A 20,288-nucleotide genomic window follows, 5' to 3' on the forward strand; every position below is an offset into this window, starting at 1 on the left:
CAAATTTTAAATATCTGCCTAAATTCTAAGATAAGATACTTGTATTACATGACTTTCAAGAAAGAGTTTGAGAACTACCGTTCCATATAAATGCTTTGTCTGGGACAAAATCAAATGATATCTTTAATTTGAAATGAAAAGTAGGATATACTCTTCAATTGCTGTAATACAATGAGAAATAGAAAGTGGTAGTCATGTTAATTTTACATAGATTAACATTATCAAACAACTATTTCAGTTTTTAAAGCCAACTTCAGAACAGTTAGGTGGGTAAAGATGACTTTTGGTCTCCATATAGGAACATCCAGACCACAAATGAAATTTGCTGCTTTTATCCAGAGGATACTGGAAAAGGAGCTTATTTATTATTTAGGCTTACACAGGAGCTGAGAAGGGAGATTGTGCATCCAGACTTCTTGACTGACTTTGCCATATTCCCTTCAGAGGCTGCACCACTTACACTTAAAACTGTTCTACATACACTACAAGTGTTGTGTTCTTTTTTTAACCTTTGTACTCTTCATTTTTTTTTTCTTCCGTAAATATAATGTAATATGAGAATCCTAGGCATATTTAATACATTTCAGAGTCTTTCAATCTATTTTAGAATTGTTTTGGATGCCTGTTTACATCATTTTTTAATATCCTTATACTTATTATGCAGTTACATATGGTTTACAATTTTCAGAAAATGATTTTAAATATAAAATTGAAAAATAATGTATATTGTGATTAGGAAGAGTATTTAATTTTTTTTTTTTTTTGTTTGTTTTTTGTTTTTTTTTTGTTTGTTTTGTTTAGATTTAACCCCTAATTCTGCACAATAACTTACTTCAGTATCAACCAAGTCAGAGTTACACCTGAAGAAGTAAAGTGCTATTTTTTCAGTTAGAGAATGAGAATTTGTCCATTCTGTACCCTTGGAGGCTGCATCTAGACTAACTGGCATGTACATGGTACCACATGCTGGACCATGGTCATTTAGTTATCCAGACTGGGGACTTAATTAAAGCCTGACACAAATCCCTTTTGGCCCATGGGCCTTGATTGTCTCCCTCTGGTGAACAAGGCACATATAAGAGAAGTAGAAACAGGACCTGGAGCAAAAGGGATTTGCAGTATGGGTAGGAAACCTAGAAGCTCTCCAATTCCTTTTAGGAGTCTAGTGTTAACCATGTTTCCTTGTAAATAACTGATAAGTTTCTGTTGTTTGAAGCAGTGTTATATTCTATGTAATAAACCAACATAAAAAACCTAAAGCAATGTTGTGATATTTACTAATAAAATGCATGCCAAATAGCTGTGTGTTTATCTGACTACACTGGTCTTATTTATGATTTTCTTACTCCCATCTTCACATTTTTGGGCATCTTTTTTGGCATGTTTTAGAACTGCTCCAAATGAAGAGTCTCAAGGATATTTTTTCATCCTTTTACCTATGGTAAAATAAAATAGAAATAAAACCTATGGTTTGAAAATGAAGCTTAAAATAATTAGAATCCAATGAAATGCCATATAGCATTCTGCATACAAAGTTTCTATGCCATGAATAATGCTGAAAGGTTAAACTGGCAGTTATATACATTACTCCATCACTTGCAGTCTTTCTGTTGGATTCATAGCATCCTGTGCTGCATTCTCAACACCTTAATTTATTCAGACATTCAAGAGCCTTTAATCAGATGTTTATTGTAGTGTTACTGATCAAACTGAGTACTCAAAAGGTGAGAGGTGTGGTATAGCCTTAGGTTACAATTAACAGAGACCACAGCAAGCACTGAAATGATTGTTGTATTCAATGAAGGACTCCTGATTTCAGAATGTTAACAGGAAGAGAAGGAATAAAATAGTCAGCTCAGAGCAGGACAAAAGGTTGACAGTCAGATGTTCAATGCTGTCACAGAGTTTATATATTCATTAATGGTTCAGGGAGGATACAGAATATTAAGTGGCTGAGATACACAGAGAAAATAAAATTGCTTTTATTAGGTAAGATTGGAAAAGACTGAAGAGAGACCCTCAAAAACTGTTGACTAGAGGAACATGTTGATTGACAGCGGGAAAAACACCATGAAGAGTAATATAAACTTCTTATATATAGCTTAATTCTGTAAATTAGCTGCAAAAGGCATACAAAGTCTTTCTGAATGAGCCAGGGTAAAATATACTTGGAAGTGACAAGCCTATCAAATAATGTGTAAAGAACAGAACAGGAGAAAATTCAGTAGGCATTTAAAGGCTTTATATAAATTATGCTATTCTTCTGGAAGGAATTAAATTTTTGTTTTGCTATTGTTAAAAAAAAGAAATAGCCAACATAACATGTAGACTATAGTCTCATGAAGAGAATTTCAGTTTATCTAGTTTGTGTCTCTACTAGAAAAACAAACAAACAAACAAAAAGTCCCCACACAGAATCATGTAATAATGTAATATAAAATCATATAAATAATGTACAACATTTAAGGACTAAGTCTCGTGTTAAAACTTATCAGCTATAGTCATTGTCATTTCCATTGGAGGGGTGTTCTAGAGTTTGGGTCCTTTTGCTGATATCCGTCTTAACTGTTTTCCAACTTCTATCCAAAATCTAGTCGTAGTTAGTTTACATTCATGTGTACCAAATCCATCAGCATCATTAAATTAGATATGTCTTTTCCTCCTCCTGGTATCTTTTGACAAAATCAGATATTCTCTCACTTTTTTTTCCACATAAGGCATTGTCTTCATTTCCTTTAATCATAATGGTTGTCTTTTTCAGGACCTATTCTAGCTTCAATTAATTTGTTTTTGAATATGGTTGCCAGAACTTATTGCAGCATGTGAAAGATTCTCTTTCTGAACTCTTGGACACTGACAGTAACATTTCTCTAATTAGAAATCTTTCTCTTGGTGCATCTTACAGTCACATTGTTGCATCATATTAGTGAATTGCTCTCTCTCTCTCTCTCTTTTGAATGATAAATTCACTGTTTGTAGCATTATGTTTTGGTAGTATTTTAAAAATACATTTCCTTGCATTTTATGCTGTTTTGTATTGCTCTTTTTACACTACTCTGGAATTTCTGATCCTTTTATGCTTTGATAACTCTTATTAACCATGGTACAGAACCTATGTTATGGAGTATATTGACAAAATTAGGAAATCCAGATCAATCCCAACACAAATTCATGAACAATTTACTACTATTCTTATAAATTAATAGCTCTTATGTCAACACAAACTTATAATTTCCCATTTAGGTAGTTATTTTGTTTCTTTGCAGTCCAGCACTAATCTAATTTTCCATTTAAACTACTAATTTCTCATAAAATGCTAAGGTAGTGTTCATCTATTGTAATTTCCTTGTCTAAAAAGATGAATTATTATGTCCCACACAACATCATCGTCTCTAAATTGGAGAGAGGTGGATTTGATGGATGTATCACTCGGAGGATAAGAAGTTGGCTGGATGGTGGCACTCAAAGCGTCTTGGGTTTTCAAATTCAACACATGGTGCACATAGCGTTTTCTTTGCTTATTCTCTTTCAATGTATATGGTCAAACAATATTTTTACAATTTTGTTTTATTTTCCTTTTTTACATCTCACTTTTTGACTTCGTTTGACTTCATTAACCTGTTCCTTTACTTTTGGAAATTTGCTGATTTAGATCAAAGGCTTCATTTAAGATATTTTTTTTGTCCTACCTTAATTTAAAATGAATCAGTTTATGATTGCTTATTCAGGGGTATTTTGTAAATCTCTTTCTAAAGGGTATTCACTGCTCATCAAATCTAATTAAAAATTGTATTTTCCTCTAGCAATTATTTCAGGAAGAAATGTACAGATTCTGACATTTAGAAATAACTTCTTTCTACCACCTAGTAGGATTTATTCTCCTTCCTTCACAAGTTAGACAGTCTCATTATGGTACACTTCTTGGTTCTGACTTACATTGTCTATCTTTCAACTATTCTACTCCAAAGTAAATGTAATCCAAACAGATTCTGTTTCATTTTGCATTATCCATGTGTACACTTGTAGCTTTCCTGAAGGCTGCATGCCTAACTTATCTTTTGGGATCCATGCTCCAAGTGTGATTGCTTTTTCATAATTTTACTTTACCTCTGAATATGCAGATCTCTGTTTTATGCTAACAATAACTGCATACCTAGATTACTGACCTCATCAGTATTACAGCTTTTGTTCATTTTACTGTTCAACATCCTCTAATCATTGCTTTTTCTACATTTATCAGATAGATATTCTACTTCATGTGCATTGAAACTGCCTGTGCAGAATGTACAAGTTGCAATATATTTACTCCTTATTTCTTGGTCTGAATACTTTTTACCACCTATGTCAGCCATTATGGTACATCCATAGTCTCTCTGGCAACAGGAGCATGAGTACATTCCATGATATCAAATCCTTCCTCACGAGTAACCAGTTGATTTTATTACCTTGTTTACCTTTGAAACTGGCTGCTCTTGGCTTAGACTGGCGTACACTTCGTTGGGTTAGAAACTGTCTGGGTAGCCAGGCCCAAAGAGTCATGGTGAATGGAGTTAAATCCAGTTGGAGGCTGGTCACTAGTGGAGTCCCCCAGGGCTCAGTACTGGGGCCAGTTCTCTTTAATATCTTTATCAATGATCTGGATGAAGGGATAGAGTGCACCCTCAGTAACTTTGCAGACGAAGCCAAGTTACGTGCGTGTGTCGATCTGCTCGAGGGTAGGAAGGCTCTGCAGGAGGATCTTTATAGGCTGAACCGATGGGCTGAGGCCATCTGTATGAAGTTCAGCAAGGCCAAGTGCCGGGTCCTGCACCTGGGATGCAACAACCCCAAGCAGCACTACGGGCTGGGAGATGAGTGGTTAGAAAGCTGCCTGGCAGAGAAGGACCTGGGAGTGCTGGTTGATAGTCAGCTGAATATGAGCCAGCAGTGTGCTCAGGTGGCCAAGAAGGCCAAGAGCATCCTGCCTTGCATAAGAAGCAGTGTGGCCAGCAGGGCTAGGGAAGTGATTGTCCCCCTGTACTCGGCTCTGGTGAGGCCACACTTCGAGTACTGTGTTCAGTTTTGGGCCCCTCGCTACAAGAAGGACATGGACGTGCTCGAGTGAGTCCAGAGAAGGACAACGAAGCTGGTGAGGGGTCTGGAGAACAAGTCTTACGAGAAGTGGCTGAGGGAGCTGGGATTGTTCAGCCTGGAGAAGAGGAGGCTCAGGGGCAACCTTATTGTACTCTACAGGTACCTTAAAGGAAGCTGTAGCGAGGTAGGGGTTGGTCTATTCTCCCACGTGCCTGGTGACAGGACAAGGGGGAATGGGCTAAAGTTGCGCCAGGGGAGGTTTAGGTTGGATATTAGGAAGAACTTCTTTATCGAAAGGGTTGTTAGGCATTGGAATAGGCTGCCCAGGGAAGTGGTTGAGTCATCATCCCTGGAGGTCTTTAAAAGACGTTTAGATGTAGAGCTTAGTGATATGGTTTAGTGTAGGACTTGTTAGTGTTAGGTCAGAGGTTGGACTAGATGATCTTGGAGATCTCTTCCAACCTAGATGATTCTGTGATTCTGTGACTTCCATTTTAGAATATCAAAGAACTCCACTTCCCTCTAGTTGACCATCTTCTTCAGCATTTTAGAGGTATTTATTCATTCAAGTGGCAATTTTAGCAGTAGTGTTTGTTTTAATATTAATAACAGCTGTTGAATGTACCTTTTTCATAAAGATACTCAAAAAAATTGTAAATTTGCTTTAGCAATCAATGTATTCTTCTGTTTGTTTGTTTGCTTGTTTGCTGTTTTTGTTGCTGTTGTTTCTTTTGTTTTGGACCTGATAATATTTTTTTTCTATGTCATCTTTTTTTCTGTTTGGACTCCAATCCACGAACCATCTTTTCTTCATGTTTAGTAAGACTGACTTGCCAACTTTTTCTTCCAGACATTATGTAGTGGACCAATGGATACTTGTTTTTCTCCATTATCTTGTTTGCTGATATGGGATTTCACAGGTCATTTTCCTTATCAGTTTTTCAGGCTGTATCTTCAGCAGCTTTATACAAACCTATGCAGTTCTTCTTACATTAGGTACACCTGCATAGAATGACTTAGATGTCGTACACTTATCCAAGTTTGTCATTTATAACTTAGATTAACATGGAGGGTTATACGGTCACCCATCATCAGCCATGTTTCACAGAAAGTTGGGTAAAGAACTGCCTTTGTAATAGAAACAGTGAGCTAAATTCAGCTGTGGACAAAGCAGATTGCAGCAACTTTTAAGTAGTGTCACACAGCTCTGTTGCTGGAAAATGTGATTCTGTCAATTGCTTCTTTTCCTCAGGTCTAGCAGTTAGTACTTCCTATTTTTTCAATTTAATGTGTTAAAGCTATGACAACTCTCATGAAGATGAAGTTTAACCTAATGATAGGACTAGCTGTTTGGCAGTTTATTATTTAATAATGACAATGTAATTATTTAGGAAGTGTAAGGATAATAGCTGCATATTCACGGTATTTTTCAGAAAAGTGCTCTCTCAGTTTGTGCAACTGATACCAGTGCATGTATCTATGTTAGCAACAGCTCAGATATGTGGAAAGATTTGTAGCAGTTGTAAACTTCTGGAGTAAGAAAACTAATTCTGATACCGTTTTAAAAGAGATTCACCCAGTTACAATTCGAGGGCTTGAGTATTGTCCTCAAAGATGAACCAAGCACCATGTTAAGGCTCTCTGTCTCTCCACTCAAAATCTGGAGGACAATATCAGTTTTAATGGTTACTAATTCTACACCATGGCAATTCCCAAGAAATGTGTGCTTTATGCACAGAGCACAGTGGCCACACAGAAGCAAAATGTTTATAGCAAGAGCTTGACTACAAGCAGGACTTGTAGATTCTACCACCAGGCCTCAGTAATATGTTAGGATTTGATAATGTACCATTAATGGGCCTTGTTTTCTGCCTTTTATCAAAAACAATATTAATAATTCAAATATATCTGCTAAGTGGTATGGAGGACATAGATTCTCAACTCGTTTACTTCCCAGAGAGAAATATATTGACATGCACCAAGCCTAGGTCAGCCTGATCTATCTATTTCTTAACCACCTTTCCTTTTAGACATGGCTAAACATGAGCAAGTAAAAATACTAATCCTGTACTTCTAAAAATACTAATTCTTATTTTTTCCAGAATGCCACAGAAAACTAAATGCAAATTCCTCAAAGTAGTGGTTTCACTGGTCCTCAAATGATATTCTGCTGCACCTTGACTCTATGCATGTATCATGATCAATGACCATTAAATCCTTTAAGAAAATGTGCATTGCTAGAACTGAAAATACTGGGTGATACTCAAAACAAAAGTGGTTTCACTGAATCTTTCAACAGAACTGTAGGATTTTGTATTGCCTGGAGTTTAAGACACATAGATCTATTTTAGGCATCTCAGTTTAGAAAAACAAAATTCATCATATCATACCCTTACTATCTTATTTTCCAGTGTTTTAGCCAGAACAGACAGGATCAAGGATTCTGTTATGGAAGTAAAAGTTAGAAACATCAGTAAATTGTGTAGAGGCATTAGACATTAGGGGACTTCTGTAGTCAGTAAAGCCCTTAAATACTGCTGCTGTATTTTAAAAGAAATTCTCTTATGAGAAACTGCTACATTAATCAGTGGTGCAAAACAATTTTAGCAAGCTTGGGAGGTGCTTAAAATGTTTATCATTTGAGATGGGCACCAGCTATATTGGGTGTGAAGGTGTTTTCTTAGCATTCCTTTGTAATATCCCTGTTAAAATGAAACAGGCCATAGTTATCAGCCATCCCTCAATGATACCATTTCCCTTAATTCCCTGCCACTGATATTCAGCCTCCACTGAGCCAAAGCCTAAATACATATACTTGGTCTTGATAAAAATGAATTTTCATAAAAAGACTATTAATAACTTAGGGTATAATGACAACACTGCAATGCATGTACATGGCAATCCCTTCGTGGATTTTGACTGAGCTGTTACATCTGTGAAGCCCAGCATAGCTTTGTATACATACAGATCCATTCTTAAAGGTACATTCAGTGCTGAACCTTTCAGGAGAGCTAATTAGCTTTAAGAGACCCTAACATTCAGAGTGATGAGTTTGTGATTCCAGAGGTAGCTTGTTGAGAGCCTGCAGGGATGTCATTACACAGCACTGCATTGGGCAGACACACCCTAAAAAAACAGAAAGCCCCATTTCATATATTTTAGTACAATATTTCAAATACTGTGTTTGAAAATTGATTTGCAGTCATGCAATTTAAGTTTGTCATATGGCATATGCATACTCTAAAGGATGTGAATGTAACCTGACGTTTCTTGGTTTTCACTTGCATAACTTACCAAAGTCAATATTTGCTGTATTTTTGTGAAATATGTATTTTTATATTCGTTGACATGATGTTATTTAGAATTCTGATTGCTGAAATACATTTTGCTTAGGAATCTTGAGTTTAAGTAATTCAGAAAGTCTTTTTATCTTTTGATAGCTAGGAAATGGAAGGTGTCAGTCCTCACCAGTGATATGCCATCTGCAGAAACAAGTTCAAAGGTTTATATTACATTGTATGGGGATCACAGCAATTCAGGGCCTATTTTTCTTGATGGAGAGGAGGGAAAATTATTTCAGAGAGGCAATGAAGACATCTTCACAGTAAGTAATATATATTCATTGTGTTGCCTTCTTGTGTCCCGCCAGATTACATGAAATTTCAAAATCTATATGATGGAAAGACAGGCAGTTTTTGCATAGCACACATATCTTAAAACAAGAAGCAGCACATAAATGGACAAATAAATTTAGTATCTTTTCCCCCTCAGCCATCCAAAATCCAGTTTGCTGCAATGTATTTCTTGTCTGTTTAAGGAGAACTTTATACAGTGCCCAAGAAAATACCAGGAAGAGGACAACAGGTACTTGTATAGTTTTTAAATTTGAAATGGAGCAAAAATATTAAAAATGAAGCAACAAGTGGAGAATTAGGGGATGGAATAAATTTTTAACTTTGTTAAATCCCTGCTGCCTTATTTCAATTAATAGCAGTTTTTGACAACTCTAATAGAATCTGTCTGAAGCTGCTTCTCCTTGCAGTTGCACAAATAAGTTTCTCCTCTATTGGTCTTGTTCTGCGATGATTCCAGTAAGCCTGAACTTATCAAGAACTGCATAGCTTGAGTGTATAGGTGGGATAGTCAGTGGATCTCTCTAGCAGGTGTTTGCTGTAGGGCCATATAGCAAATAGGTATTTCCATTATTAACATCCATGGTAGCAAGCACCCGTCTGAGAAGAAGTATGGTAGCATTGATGAGGAGCTCACCTTTTCCACAATAGTCTCACAGCTATCTGGGATGTAGGAAATACTGTTCTTAGGTCTCATCAGCCTGATGGGAGTTTCTCAGGAGAATCCAGCACCTCTGCTAGTATGCTTTTCTCTTATCTGTGATATCAAAAAACAGATATAAAATTGAAATGAGTAGATAAAATAGGTAACCAGGGTAAAAATAATCTTTTCATGAAAGAGATTTTTAGCTGTGTTTCATGCTCGCTTTATCATCATTAATTTAACCTCCAATGACTCTTAACTGCAAAATATGAAGACAATCTCTGGTTTGGACACCAGGATTCCCCTTGTAGGTGAGAATCCATAGCACCAAATGCAATTAAGGAGTGCATACTCACAGAATCACAGAATCACAGAATCATCTAGGTTGGAAGAGACCTCCAAGATCATCTAGTCCAACCTCTGACCTAACATTAAAAAGTCCTCCACTAAACCATATCACTAAGCTCTAAATCTAAACGTCTTTTAAAGACCTCCAGGGATGGTGACTCAACCACTTCCCTGGGCAGCATATTCCAATGCCTAACAACCCTTTCCATAAAGAAGTTCTTCCTAAACCTCCCCTGGTGCAACTTTAGCCCATTCCCCCTCGTCCTGTCACCAGGCACGTGGGAGAATAGACCAACCCCTACCTCGCTACAGCTTCCTTTAAGGTACCTATAGAGAGCGATAAGGTTGCCCCTGAGCCTCCTCTTCTCCAGGCTAAACAATCCCAGCTCCCTCAGCCACTTCTCGTAAGACTTGTTCTCCAGACCCCTCACCAGCTTCGTTGTCCTTCTCTGGACTCACTCGAGCACCTCCATGTCCTTCTTGTAGCGAGGGGCCCAAAAGTGAACACAGTACTTGAAGTGTGGCCTCACCAGAGCCGAGTACAGGGGGACAATCACTTCCCTAGCCCTGCTGGCCACGCTGTTTCTTATGCAAGGCAGGATGCTCTTGGCCTTCTTGGCCACCTGAGCACACTGCTGGCTCATATTCAGCCGACTATCAACCAGTACTCCAAGGTCCTTCTAAAATGTATAGAAACAGTCAAGCCTCTCTGCTTGCATTTTGTGCTAGATCTAAGTTAATTCAGGTCTGTCGTCTCTACTCTGCCTCTTTATTGTTTATAACACTGCTTTCAGGAAAGTTCACAATATAGGGAATTCAGTTCACACCCATCTCTACTCTGTAAATGAAATCATGAAAATCAATTCTGTAGAAAGCGACAGAAGAACAGTGATTCCAGGCTACATCATAAGAAAATAATGATACTGCAAGGAGGTGAAGTGCTCACCATATGTTTCCAGTGCCTTAAAGATAAGCTTTCTATTTATATACTTAAGTTCATAACTAGTTGTTTAAATAACCTTCACACAAAGTGATTCCCTCAGCACCCTGTTATCTGTACTGTATACGCTCATCCAGCCTGCACAAAAGCTGATCTTTCAAATACAGCTTTTTAAGTTGATTTAATTGAAATGATTTGTAAAAATAAATATCAAAGCTGACCACAATTGCTTCCAAAATCATAAGGCATACCCTCCTGGAGGTGCAGGGAGAAACTCAGAGGTATGTGGGAGGTGCTTGAGAGGCAGAAATCATTTTATAGCAGGTCAGTAGCATAGATACTAAACTGAGACACGAGACAGGTCAAGAGGCTTTTTTTTTTTTTTTTTTTTAGTGATACCTATAGTCTGTATTCATCTCTCACTGAGGCCAGTATTGAGTGAGGAAAAGAATAGCTACAAGGGCATCTTGAGTCATTTAGACAGGGTTGGCAGGGCACATGGTTTGCCAAAGGGGTTGTCTTTAAAAGAAAGAGCCAAGCTTCTAATGATAGTCTGGAGCAAAATATTTTGGAATCACCCGTTTAAATATCAGAATATTTTATTCATATAAACTAAATGAACTTCTGTTACATGTCTTTCTTGTAAGAAATGTTGTGTGCTTCATCGGTTGTGTTCCTTCTACAGGTTCATACTGGAAACATAGGAAATCTCTACAAAATACGCGTAGGACATACAAATTCAGGAAATTCTCCTGCCTGGCACTGTGAAGAGGTAAAAGCAATGAGAAGGAATTTTGTCTCTCCAAAAGTAGTCACTATGACAATATGAGTCAGAAAAAATCCTCAGGATATGTATGTTCACCTCATCAAATACTTGTAGCTTTGTTTATGAGATTATTCATGATGGAGTCTTTTTTGTGAAGAGTGAGAGGTGACTTAGGATGACATCTATCTTCACTGCTTGTTTACAGTGTAGTGAGAACTGTACATTTCTTTAAAAATTCATTGCTAGGCAGTAAGGAAAGCTGCTTAAGTGTGCTGCTGTAGTCTGAGTCTTCTGCAGCCTTTGTATGCTACAAAGGGTGTCTAGAGTTTGTTGAAACCCAAGTCATTAAACTTGGTCTAGCCGAATTGTCCTCAAATCTGTGACTGACTGTGATCTTATGCACAGCATCAGAGCTAGATTGCAAATGTTTCTAATTCTGTGTCTTTGAGGAAAAAAAAAAAAGACTAACATTCTCTTCTCTCCTCACTTAATAAAAAATCTCAGTGAAGGTAAAGCAAATATAAAGTGAAGCAAATCAGCTAGTTCTGTTTTTAGCTTTGGTTGTAACACCTAGTGGATAGGTTTTTGGACTGGAAATGAAAATATCTGGCTTTTATCCTTAGTGCTAGTGAGGTACTATGTGTGCCAATGATAAACTATGCATGCCTGAAATACTTCCCTCTTTGTGCCAGAGTTTCTTGTCCTTTAGTTAGCAAAAAGCAGTTTATAAAGGGCTTTAGAAGCTTTTGCTGAACTCACCGTTATAAGCATGCTTTAGGGTAAATTTTGATCTATCTATTGAAAAGTGCCCACTCATGTTAAATATTCGCTGATGAATGTTTGAACTCTTTGGTTGTTCAATGCTTTAACTAGTTGTTTTCATTTGGGGCTGAGACTCAATAAGAAGACAGAGTATGGTCTGGGTAGTATATAGAGATATATATATAATTGTATGACACACCCATTTAAAATGACTGATTTAAGAGACAATGCTCTATAACTGCAAAGCTTTTATAACAGTTAGGCATGCTACTCCTCGCTCAATATTCCATGGTTTCTGTGACTGTCTCTGTACTGAGATAGTTTCAGGACTGCAAATGTCCACAAAGGTACTGCTTCTCTAACTCCCAGTTCCCGTACAAGATCTCTCAGCAGATGTTGGCAGGCTGAGGTGTGCCAGGTTTTTCAGACAAGATGAATTTCTTTCTTTAAAGTTCAGTATTAAAGCAGTAAAAGTGATGAAAATGTTTCCAATAATTCTGAATTTATTCAATTAAGATTAAAGGATAAATCTCCTAATTAAGGAGATTAGATTCTGCACAGCAATGAGCAAGAGTGAAATTACAGGTAGAAATATCTTTGCTTCTCTCTACTAGTCCAAAATCTAGTGTAGCTACTAGTATAAATTAGCATAATCAGGGACTATTCTAATGTATAGTAGTCTCTGAGATGCTTACTATGGAATATTTTGAAGTACATAATAACTGGAGCTCCTTCAGCTGGTGTCCATATGGTCCTTTTACTGCTATATACCAGAAGTTGGGTATGGAAGAAAATTGTGCGGGGCAGACTGGTGTTGTTGCTAGCACTTTCAAAGTTTATTTACATCACAAGCAGTGCTGAAGAATCAAAACCCATTTCTTTAATATGGATATGAATATTTTGTAGTAATAAAAAAAAATTAAAGGAATAGATTTGCAAGCATTACCAAGCTTCCCAGTGAGAAGTTACCTATTTGGTAAGCCAGGTTACCTGGTGACAGCCTATGTGGATATACCAGCTGCATGGCTGTATTTTGCAGAACTGTACCTGAGCTGATAAACCCTTTTTCTCGTCTATGCTTTAGTTACTCTGCCCTGAGCTCCTGAATCTGATAGACTGAAAAGTCAGGTTGGGGACAGTTGTATCCAGGGAGCAGATGTGGCTCAAGCCCATGGTTTTGTGATCATGCCACGGAGTTCTACCTGCACAAGTTTCAACAGCATCCTACAGATGTCAAGTTCTGTTCTGTTCAGACACAGATTAGTAACTTAAATTGCAATTCTTGGTGCTGCATTAGGTGCAGTTGCTGAACCTTTTCTCGGGGGAGCAGTTTTCTTTCCCTGCACATCGATGGCTGGCCTGGGACCAAGCTAATGGGGAAACATCCATGGAGCTTCCTGTTTTCTGTCAGGGTCAGCCTGTTCTTCCAGGTAAGCATAATGTCACATTGGCTAAGTCAAGTCACAACCAGATGTTGATAGAGTTCATTGTTTTTCATCAGGCTCTCTATCACATTTTGGCAGCCACAACACACTTTCCATGCTGTTTTCCTGTGGTTATTGGACACAGGTAAAAGGTTAAGAATCACTGGTGAGGAGATGGCAGGGTTTTTCATGCTTTGAGTTTCACAGGTACTTCAATGATATCCTCCTGATTTTATAATATTTTCAGCATCTGTGTTTGCTTTAAAATAGAGACAATATTAAAGACACCTCACAGATATTGGCTTATATTTTTATTTATAAAAGAGCCAGAACACAAAAGCAACACACAACTACCGTGAAGACATCACATGAGTCAAATCAAAAACTCGACTTTCAGTTACTGAAGTACTCTACATAGCTCTACTATGTCTATTGCTGCTACTTTAGTTTCTTGTAGGTGGCTGAGACAGGTTTGCAGAATACTTCTAATTTCTGGGTTTGGAACAAAACCTAACAATATTTCAAAAGGTTCTAAGTGTTAAAAGCTCTATCACTGATATAATATAAATACTACTATAATTATATTGTGATTCTAAAGGTCATTGATGCCAAACAATACCAAAATTATTAGATGTTGCTGCTGTTTCACTGCTTTAAGTCTCTGCTCTACCACACTAATCCATTTGGGTTGTTGTTTCTACATGGTCTCTCTCCTTCAGTGATGGGAAGGAAGTCAAAGAAGTCTGCACTTGCTCTTTCTTTTCCTCCATTTGTCCTTGCTCTTTCCTAGCCTAAGAAAAAGTACAAAGGCAGAGCAAGGTCAGTGTACCCTATGAGAGATGTGGGTGATGAAACAGGAGTGCTGGGGAAGATTCCCATCCTTCAGGGTGTGAAGGTAGAGGGGGAAAATCATAACACCATCAGTATTACTTGTGCTGAAGCTTTCATTTGAGAAAGATCCTCCTGGGACATGTTCCAGGCCCTCCTCTCCTCCCTTACCAAAAGAACAGATCAACTGTAGAGAACAAGACTAATTCATGAGAGAAACTTCCCTTCAGAGTTCTCAAAAAACTACAAACACCTCTTTTCAGGACGTTTAAAACTATATCAGTGCTTAGTGGTTATTATGGCACCTTTGGTTGACCATCAAAAATTGAAACAGTAACAGCCATCACTGTTGGGCTACAGGCTACAGGAGGAGGATATAAATGAATTGAGGGTTGGAAGTTGAGAAAATGGCACGTGAATGTGGGAAAACTTACCATAGGACAGTAACTCTAGTAGGAAAGAGCTTGGTGGCTTGGAGCTGTATTTACGCCTATGATGGTTTAGCACTGAGGTTAAGAACCTGGAAAGAAAAGCATAAAAAAGTCTTGTGCCTCATTAATATGTCTTTAAGAGAAGAAGAATAGCAGGAAATGTTTCCTCCAATGATCTAGTTAGCAGCTGTAAATGGCTCATTAAATACTGTAAAGAGGGCCTGGCCAGCCCTAACCACAATGATTTGTGATCCTGAGTGATTTTTATCTTCATACCCTTAAGGGCACGAAAAGCCTCATATGCATTCAGCCTGCATCCTCATAGGTTAGATCTCTTTGGGAGACTTTGGTATTATTAGTGTAGGGGGACATACAAGCACTACAGTAAAAACAAAATAAAATTAAAAAAAAAACCCCACACTTTAAAATAAATGTTAATTAATAAGCATTAATGGGTTGTTAAATTGAATATACTCAGCTCCCCTACATGAAGTATCTGTTCTTTCCCAGTGTTCCCTTACATAATATTCTGGGACCTTGACCTTTCCCACCTTCCAACTTTCAGGCTTTTCTTTCCGAGTAGGCTGTTCTTTTGTTTCTGAAATAAAGATATAATGAAAGACTTTTATTATCAAGTAATCTTGATGCTTTATAAAGCACAACAGCACACTTAAAACATCCTCTCAATCTGCATTTTGTAGTTAACAATTTCTCTCACATAGGAAAAGAAGAAAAGAACTGTATTTCTGCTAACCTCAGTATAAGAGGGGTCATGCTGAAGGCTTTGGAGAAGGGAGTTTCATCTCTAAGTTAGTAATTGAAAGACTGTGTCTTTTTGCCATTATTATATTTCTGCATGAGACAGAGAAAGAGAACATAGCTTTTAACTTCAGAGAAGATAGTTTGATAACAGAACAAGTGGAGAGGTCTGGATTCAGTCTGAAAGAGGGATGATGAGAGGCACTTTAAAACCAATTTCTGAATAAAAAGAGGCTGAAACACTTTCTGATTTAACAGACTTTTGCATTCAAAGAAAAAAAATATGTCTGAATTAAGCTGTTCAGAACTATAACATAGTGACTCCATAGCTCTAATTCTGAGGGACTGAGCACCAGTTGTTTGACTTTTTATCCTCAGCCATTTTACTCTTGTTCCCTTCTTCTCATGTCTTGTGACACAATTTTTGATGATATGATAATGAACTATTTGCTGGGGATAAATCAGAGTTACACAGTGTTTGGTTACTGGGGACCTCTGCTTTTCTTGTTGCAGGAACTGGAAAGTGGACAGTCAATGAAGGAGGGAGTTGTAGCACTAAAGAGGACTGTTGGTCTGGAGAATTGAACTCTCTTGCCTGCCTCTACATAAAATGGGGAACCTGTTCATGTGGGTGCTGTAAAGAAAAAAGAAGTGGGGAAGGAAATAGATCAGGTGGTGACATGGTGAATGACGTGGATAAAAGACAGTATTAACAGGCAGTTGTTAAATGAAAACTATTTTGAGTATTAAGGCAGGTTTACTTTGGAAAACAAAACAAAATATAACAGTACATGACTGCTGTTAAAGACCATCTAAAGTCCCTGTGACTTAAATGTGGCTGTTTTTTGTCCAAATGCTGATAGGTGATCTGTAAAAAGTTGTGTGTTCTCTCCCCTTGTTCTGGCTCTGCTAATTCACAGGCATAGGGGAAAGAACTAAATTTTGAAAATAATCCTGATATTTTCTAATTTCAGAATGCTGTGTTTACAAATGTAATGTTTACACTTATAGAGAAAAATAGGTGTAAAGAATACAATTCATTCTCTTAATTTTTTTCTGCACAGTATTCTGTGGAATATCTGAAGGAAAGATGAGTCACTATGTTTTAGGATAAAAACTATAAGAGTTATAAATTGTGTGATGACCCCTAGTCTTATGAGAGGTAAAGGTATCAACAAATTGTGAAAACTTAGAGGTGTCAAAAATTGTGAAAATTGCTTTATTTATTTATTTATTAATTTACGTATTTGTTTATTTATTTAGTTTTTCTGAGTCTCTAGTCTAGGCTTATCTGTAGTACAATACTCCAGTGGAGTGTAGAGGCAGCCAGTGAGCATTTCTGAACGAGCTAGTCCTGATGATAGAAGCAAGCTAACACTATATTGTAGAGCTATGTGTGTGCACATTAAAATAATCCGTACCTTTGCCAAGTTTCTGCTGATGATTATAATTGTATACTTTTATCTTAATTCTGATTTTTCTAGGGTTCTAACATCTGCATTCTAAAAACCACATTTTTCTATTGATACATATGTTTAATATACCATAGTCTTTACTTCAGTTTCATGGATTTTGACTCAAGTGTTATTTTGTATTTTTGTATGTGACAGAGGAAGTTGATGCTAATGTATTTCGTGAAGCGGTAGAATATTAAAACAATGCAGATTTCTGAATTCTGAGGTCCTAGAAAAATAAAATTACTGTGATGGATTTTTGCTTGTTTGGTTAACTAGTGCATTCAAAATGTTGATGGACTCCATTGCTTGCTATAGTTTTGGTCTCGCTACTTACATTGAGCCTAATCTTGGACTTCTGTTATTTACTTTTCAGCTTAATGATGTTTTCAGATGCTGCTGCGGGACAAAGGCATACTGCTGTGCATTTAAAGTTCAGTTCTCTTTGCATTCCCATTCCACATTATCTTACTTAATATTGAATAGGAGTTTTAAGATTTTATACTTAAAATATATATTATATATTTATACTTATGTCAACTGCTCTTGACATGAATGTATTTGGACTCTACAGGCACATTTGCAGCTAAATGTTATTCTAACTATAATAGTGTTTATGATATGAAGGATTGTCATCTTTTATTGTCAGTGACTGTCTATGAAGTACATGTGACAACAGGAGAACTGTGGAATGCTGGAACAGAAGCTGATGTCTATATTTCTATCTATGGAGAAAAAGGTGACACAGGATCAAGACAGTTGCTCAGATCACAGAAACCCAAGAAATTTTTGAAAGGACAAGTAAGTGAAAGAGCATTTTCTGTTAAGTTTGTCTGGCTTTTCTCTCTCAGGTGGGTGGTTATGCAAATCCAATATAGAGATGGCTACCACATTCCAATGTCTCTTCAAAATTCCACAATTAAGCCAAAATTACTCTCTAAAGGTATATCAGTGCTTATGGAAGATGATTAGAATTTTCATTTATAAAATAGGTAAACCATGTGCTTTAATACTTCATATTTAATTCCTTTAATTTGATTTAATAGGTGGAGAGAAAATGAAAATTTACATTTTATATCTGCATATCTGAAGTTGAAATCCTCTGCAAGTTGTATTTGTTTAGCCAATTGAGCTTTGAGCAGCTTTTCGTTTTCTGACCACATTCATTTTGATGGAACTATTCCCATTAGCAAAGTGATCAGGCTTATTTCTTTTGATTCAGGACACCTGTCTTTGATTTGTTCTGACGTTATCATTAGCTGATATTTCAAAGTGTGCCTTTGGCAGAAGAGTTTTATAGATTTAAGTAGGTCTTTGGGATTCGATGGATGGAAAAATGTTTTGAATTTCAGATTTAACTGAAGTTTTGTTGCTTGATTACAGACTGATATCTTTTCCGTGGAAGCTGTTCACCTTGGACATTTGTACAAGATTGTTATAGGACACAATGGTCTTGGATCAGGTCAGAAATCTCTTTATGTAGATACTGAATACTACTTGTGAAGTTATTAATCTTTTCCCTGAAATACAATATGTATTTTTAAAATTAAATGTATGAAAATTTTTCAGAAGTGAGACAAATATTTCTAATGAAACTGTTTAAATGACACAGTTACCTTATTTAAAATATTTTGTTTTCACTTTCAGTATGCTTTCAGGCATTATGTTAAGAATCCCATCTGTAACTCCTCTGTCATTTTTAATAAATACTCAAAAAATGAAGAAGGGCATTACTAGTTACACTCTGAAGATGCAGTTGGAGATTTTGGTTGCAGTATCTTGTCATTAGACTTACTGATAATAAATCAATCTGCTTGCAATCAAAAGATTTGTCTTGTAAAGTCTTAAGCCTAAATATTTTAAAACATAACAACATAATTTGAGCCAAATAGCAGAGCTGTTTAGGCAATGTAAAATAAGTTGTAGAATAGTTCTCTGCCCAGTTTTCTCTTCTATGCTCAATCGTGCTCCACTCTTCTATTTACTTATATAGCTAGAACATCTCAACTTTTTCTCTATTGGTAAGGGAAAGAATATCACTTATATTCTGTAGTCTTCCTCTGTAAGTGGCCATAGCTGGATGCCTTTAATCAGAGGCAGTGCTCAGATAGCTTTGAGGATAAAGCAATAAAGATATTTCTCTCTCCAGTACTCTTTCCTGCCCTACTTCTAGATGGGGAGTTGCTGGAGGTTTTGTTTACTTGCTTTGTCTCTTTTCGTGGCTGTCAATGGATGAAGAGTGCAACAAGTGAATAAAGGTTTCCCTTTGAATAAGGAGACTGGAAGAGAATAGTCATCCCTAGATGTTCTCAGAAGTTCTTTTTCGTGAGATTACATAGGACTGGAAAGGAAAACAGCTTTGAGAAAAAACATTTTGTGAAGATCTTGCTTTTCTCCTGTATCCCCAGTGCTACCTCCTGTGAATTTTCTAGTGAAAGTCTGCTCTTAATTCTTAGCTCCTTACTTTCAAGATCTACTCCACCACTGTTTTTGTTATGGGCTCGCTTGAACTATGCTCTTAGCAACTCAAGTAGACTGAGGCTGCACTGTGCCAAACTCAGAACAAATTTGGTGAGACAGTTTCTTTTTCTGTACCTGCACTGAAGAAGTGGGAGAAAAGTTTTCTAGTCAGTTGCCTTGACCATCACTTATGTTTGTGAACCTGTCTAAAAACCTGCAGTTTTTTTCTACAGACGGTAGAAAATGTAAGGTTACATACAAAAAGCTTACATTTGCCTTTTACCTTCGGTGGACCCTCTTATCTCAGTGTATAGCTTCCTATAGTGTGTAGACCAGAGATGTTATTGAGAAGCTTTTTTTGGGGTGGGTGAGATGGGGTGTGTTTTTGTTTGTTTATTTAGTTAGTTGGTTTTATTTTTCCTCGTTACCCAGATTTCACTACACATTAAAATCATAATGTTAACATAGATGCCATTCTTAAACCTTTCCACTCCTAGATGCTTTCAAGAGAGAATCCAATGCAAGCTGATGTTTTAGTATGCGATAAAGCAGTTGTCTGTAGTGAACACCTGCAGTGCTATGCTTGATTCACAGCAATAAACAGAGATCAACATCATTTTTTTTTCTCTTGTCTTTGCATTAGCCAATATGGCCCCACAGAATGGGAAGTGGCATCTTTAAACTGTCAAATGATGAAACTATCAATTTCCTGGATGTTTGAAATATCCCAAAGGATTAACACTATCTTTTGCAGTGTTTCACCACTAA

The 20,288-nt window shown here is 37.0% G+C and overlaps 1 protein-coding gene across 1 annotated transcript in view; it reads left to right on the plus strand.

Annotated features, from left to right (window-relative positions):
• Positions 1–20,288, plus strand: part of RP1 (RP1 axonemal microtubule associated) — a 221,968-nt gene that overhangs the window by 40,946 nt on the left and 160,734 nt on the right. The window contains 5 exon segments of the mRNA XM_048072444.2: positions 8,514–8,677; positions 11,322–11,408; positions 13,462–13,594; positions 17,710–17,861; positions 18,444–18,522. Coding sequence (XP_047928401.2) covers positions 8,514–8,677; positions 11,322–11,408; positions 13,462–13,594; positions 17,710–17,861; positions 18,444–18,522 — 615 coding nt within the window.

The sequence above is a fragment of the Anser cygnoides genome, chromosome 2 (assembly GCF_040182565.1).
Source record: "Anser cygnoides isolate HZ-2024a breed goose chromosome 2, Taihu_goose_T2T_genome, whole genome shotgun sequence".
Classification (NCBI taxonomy): Eukaryota; Metazoa; Chordata; class Aves; order Anseriformes; family Anatidae; genus Anser; species Anser cygnoides.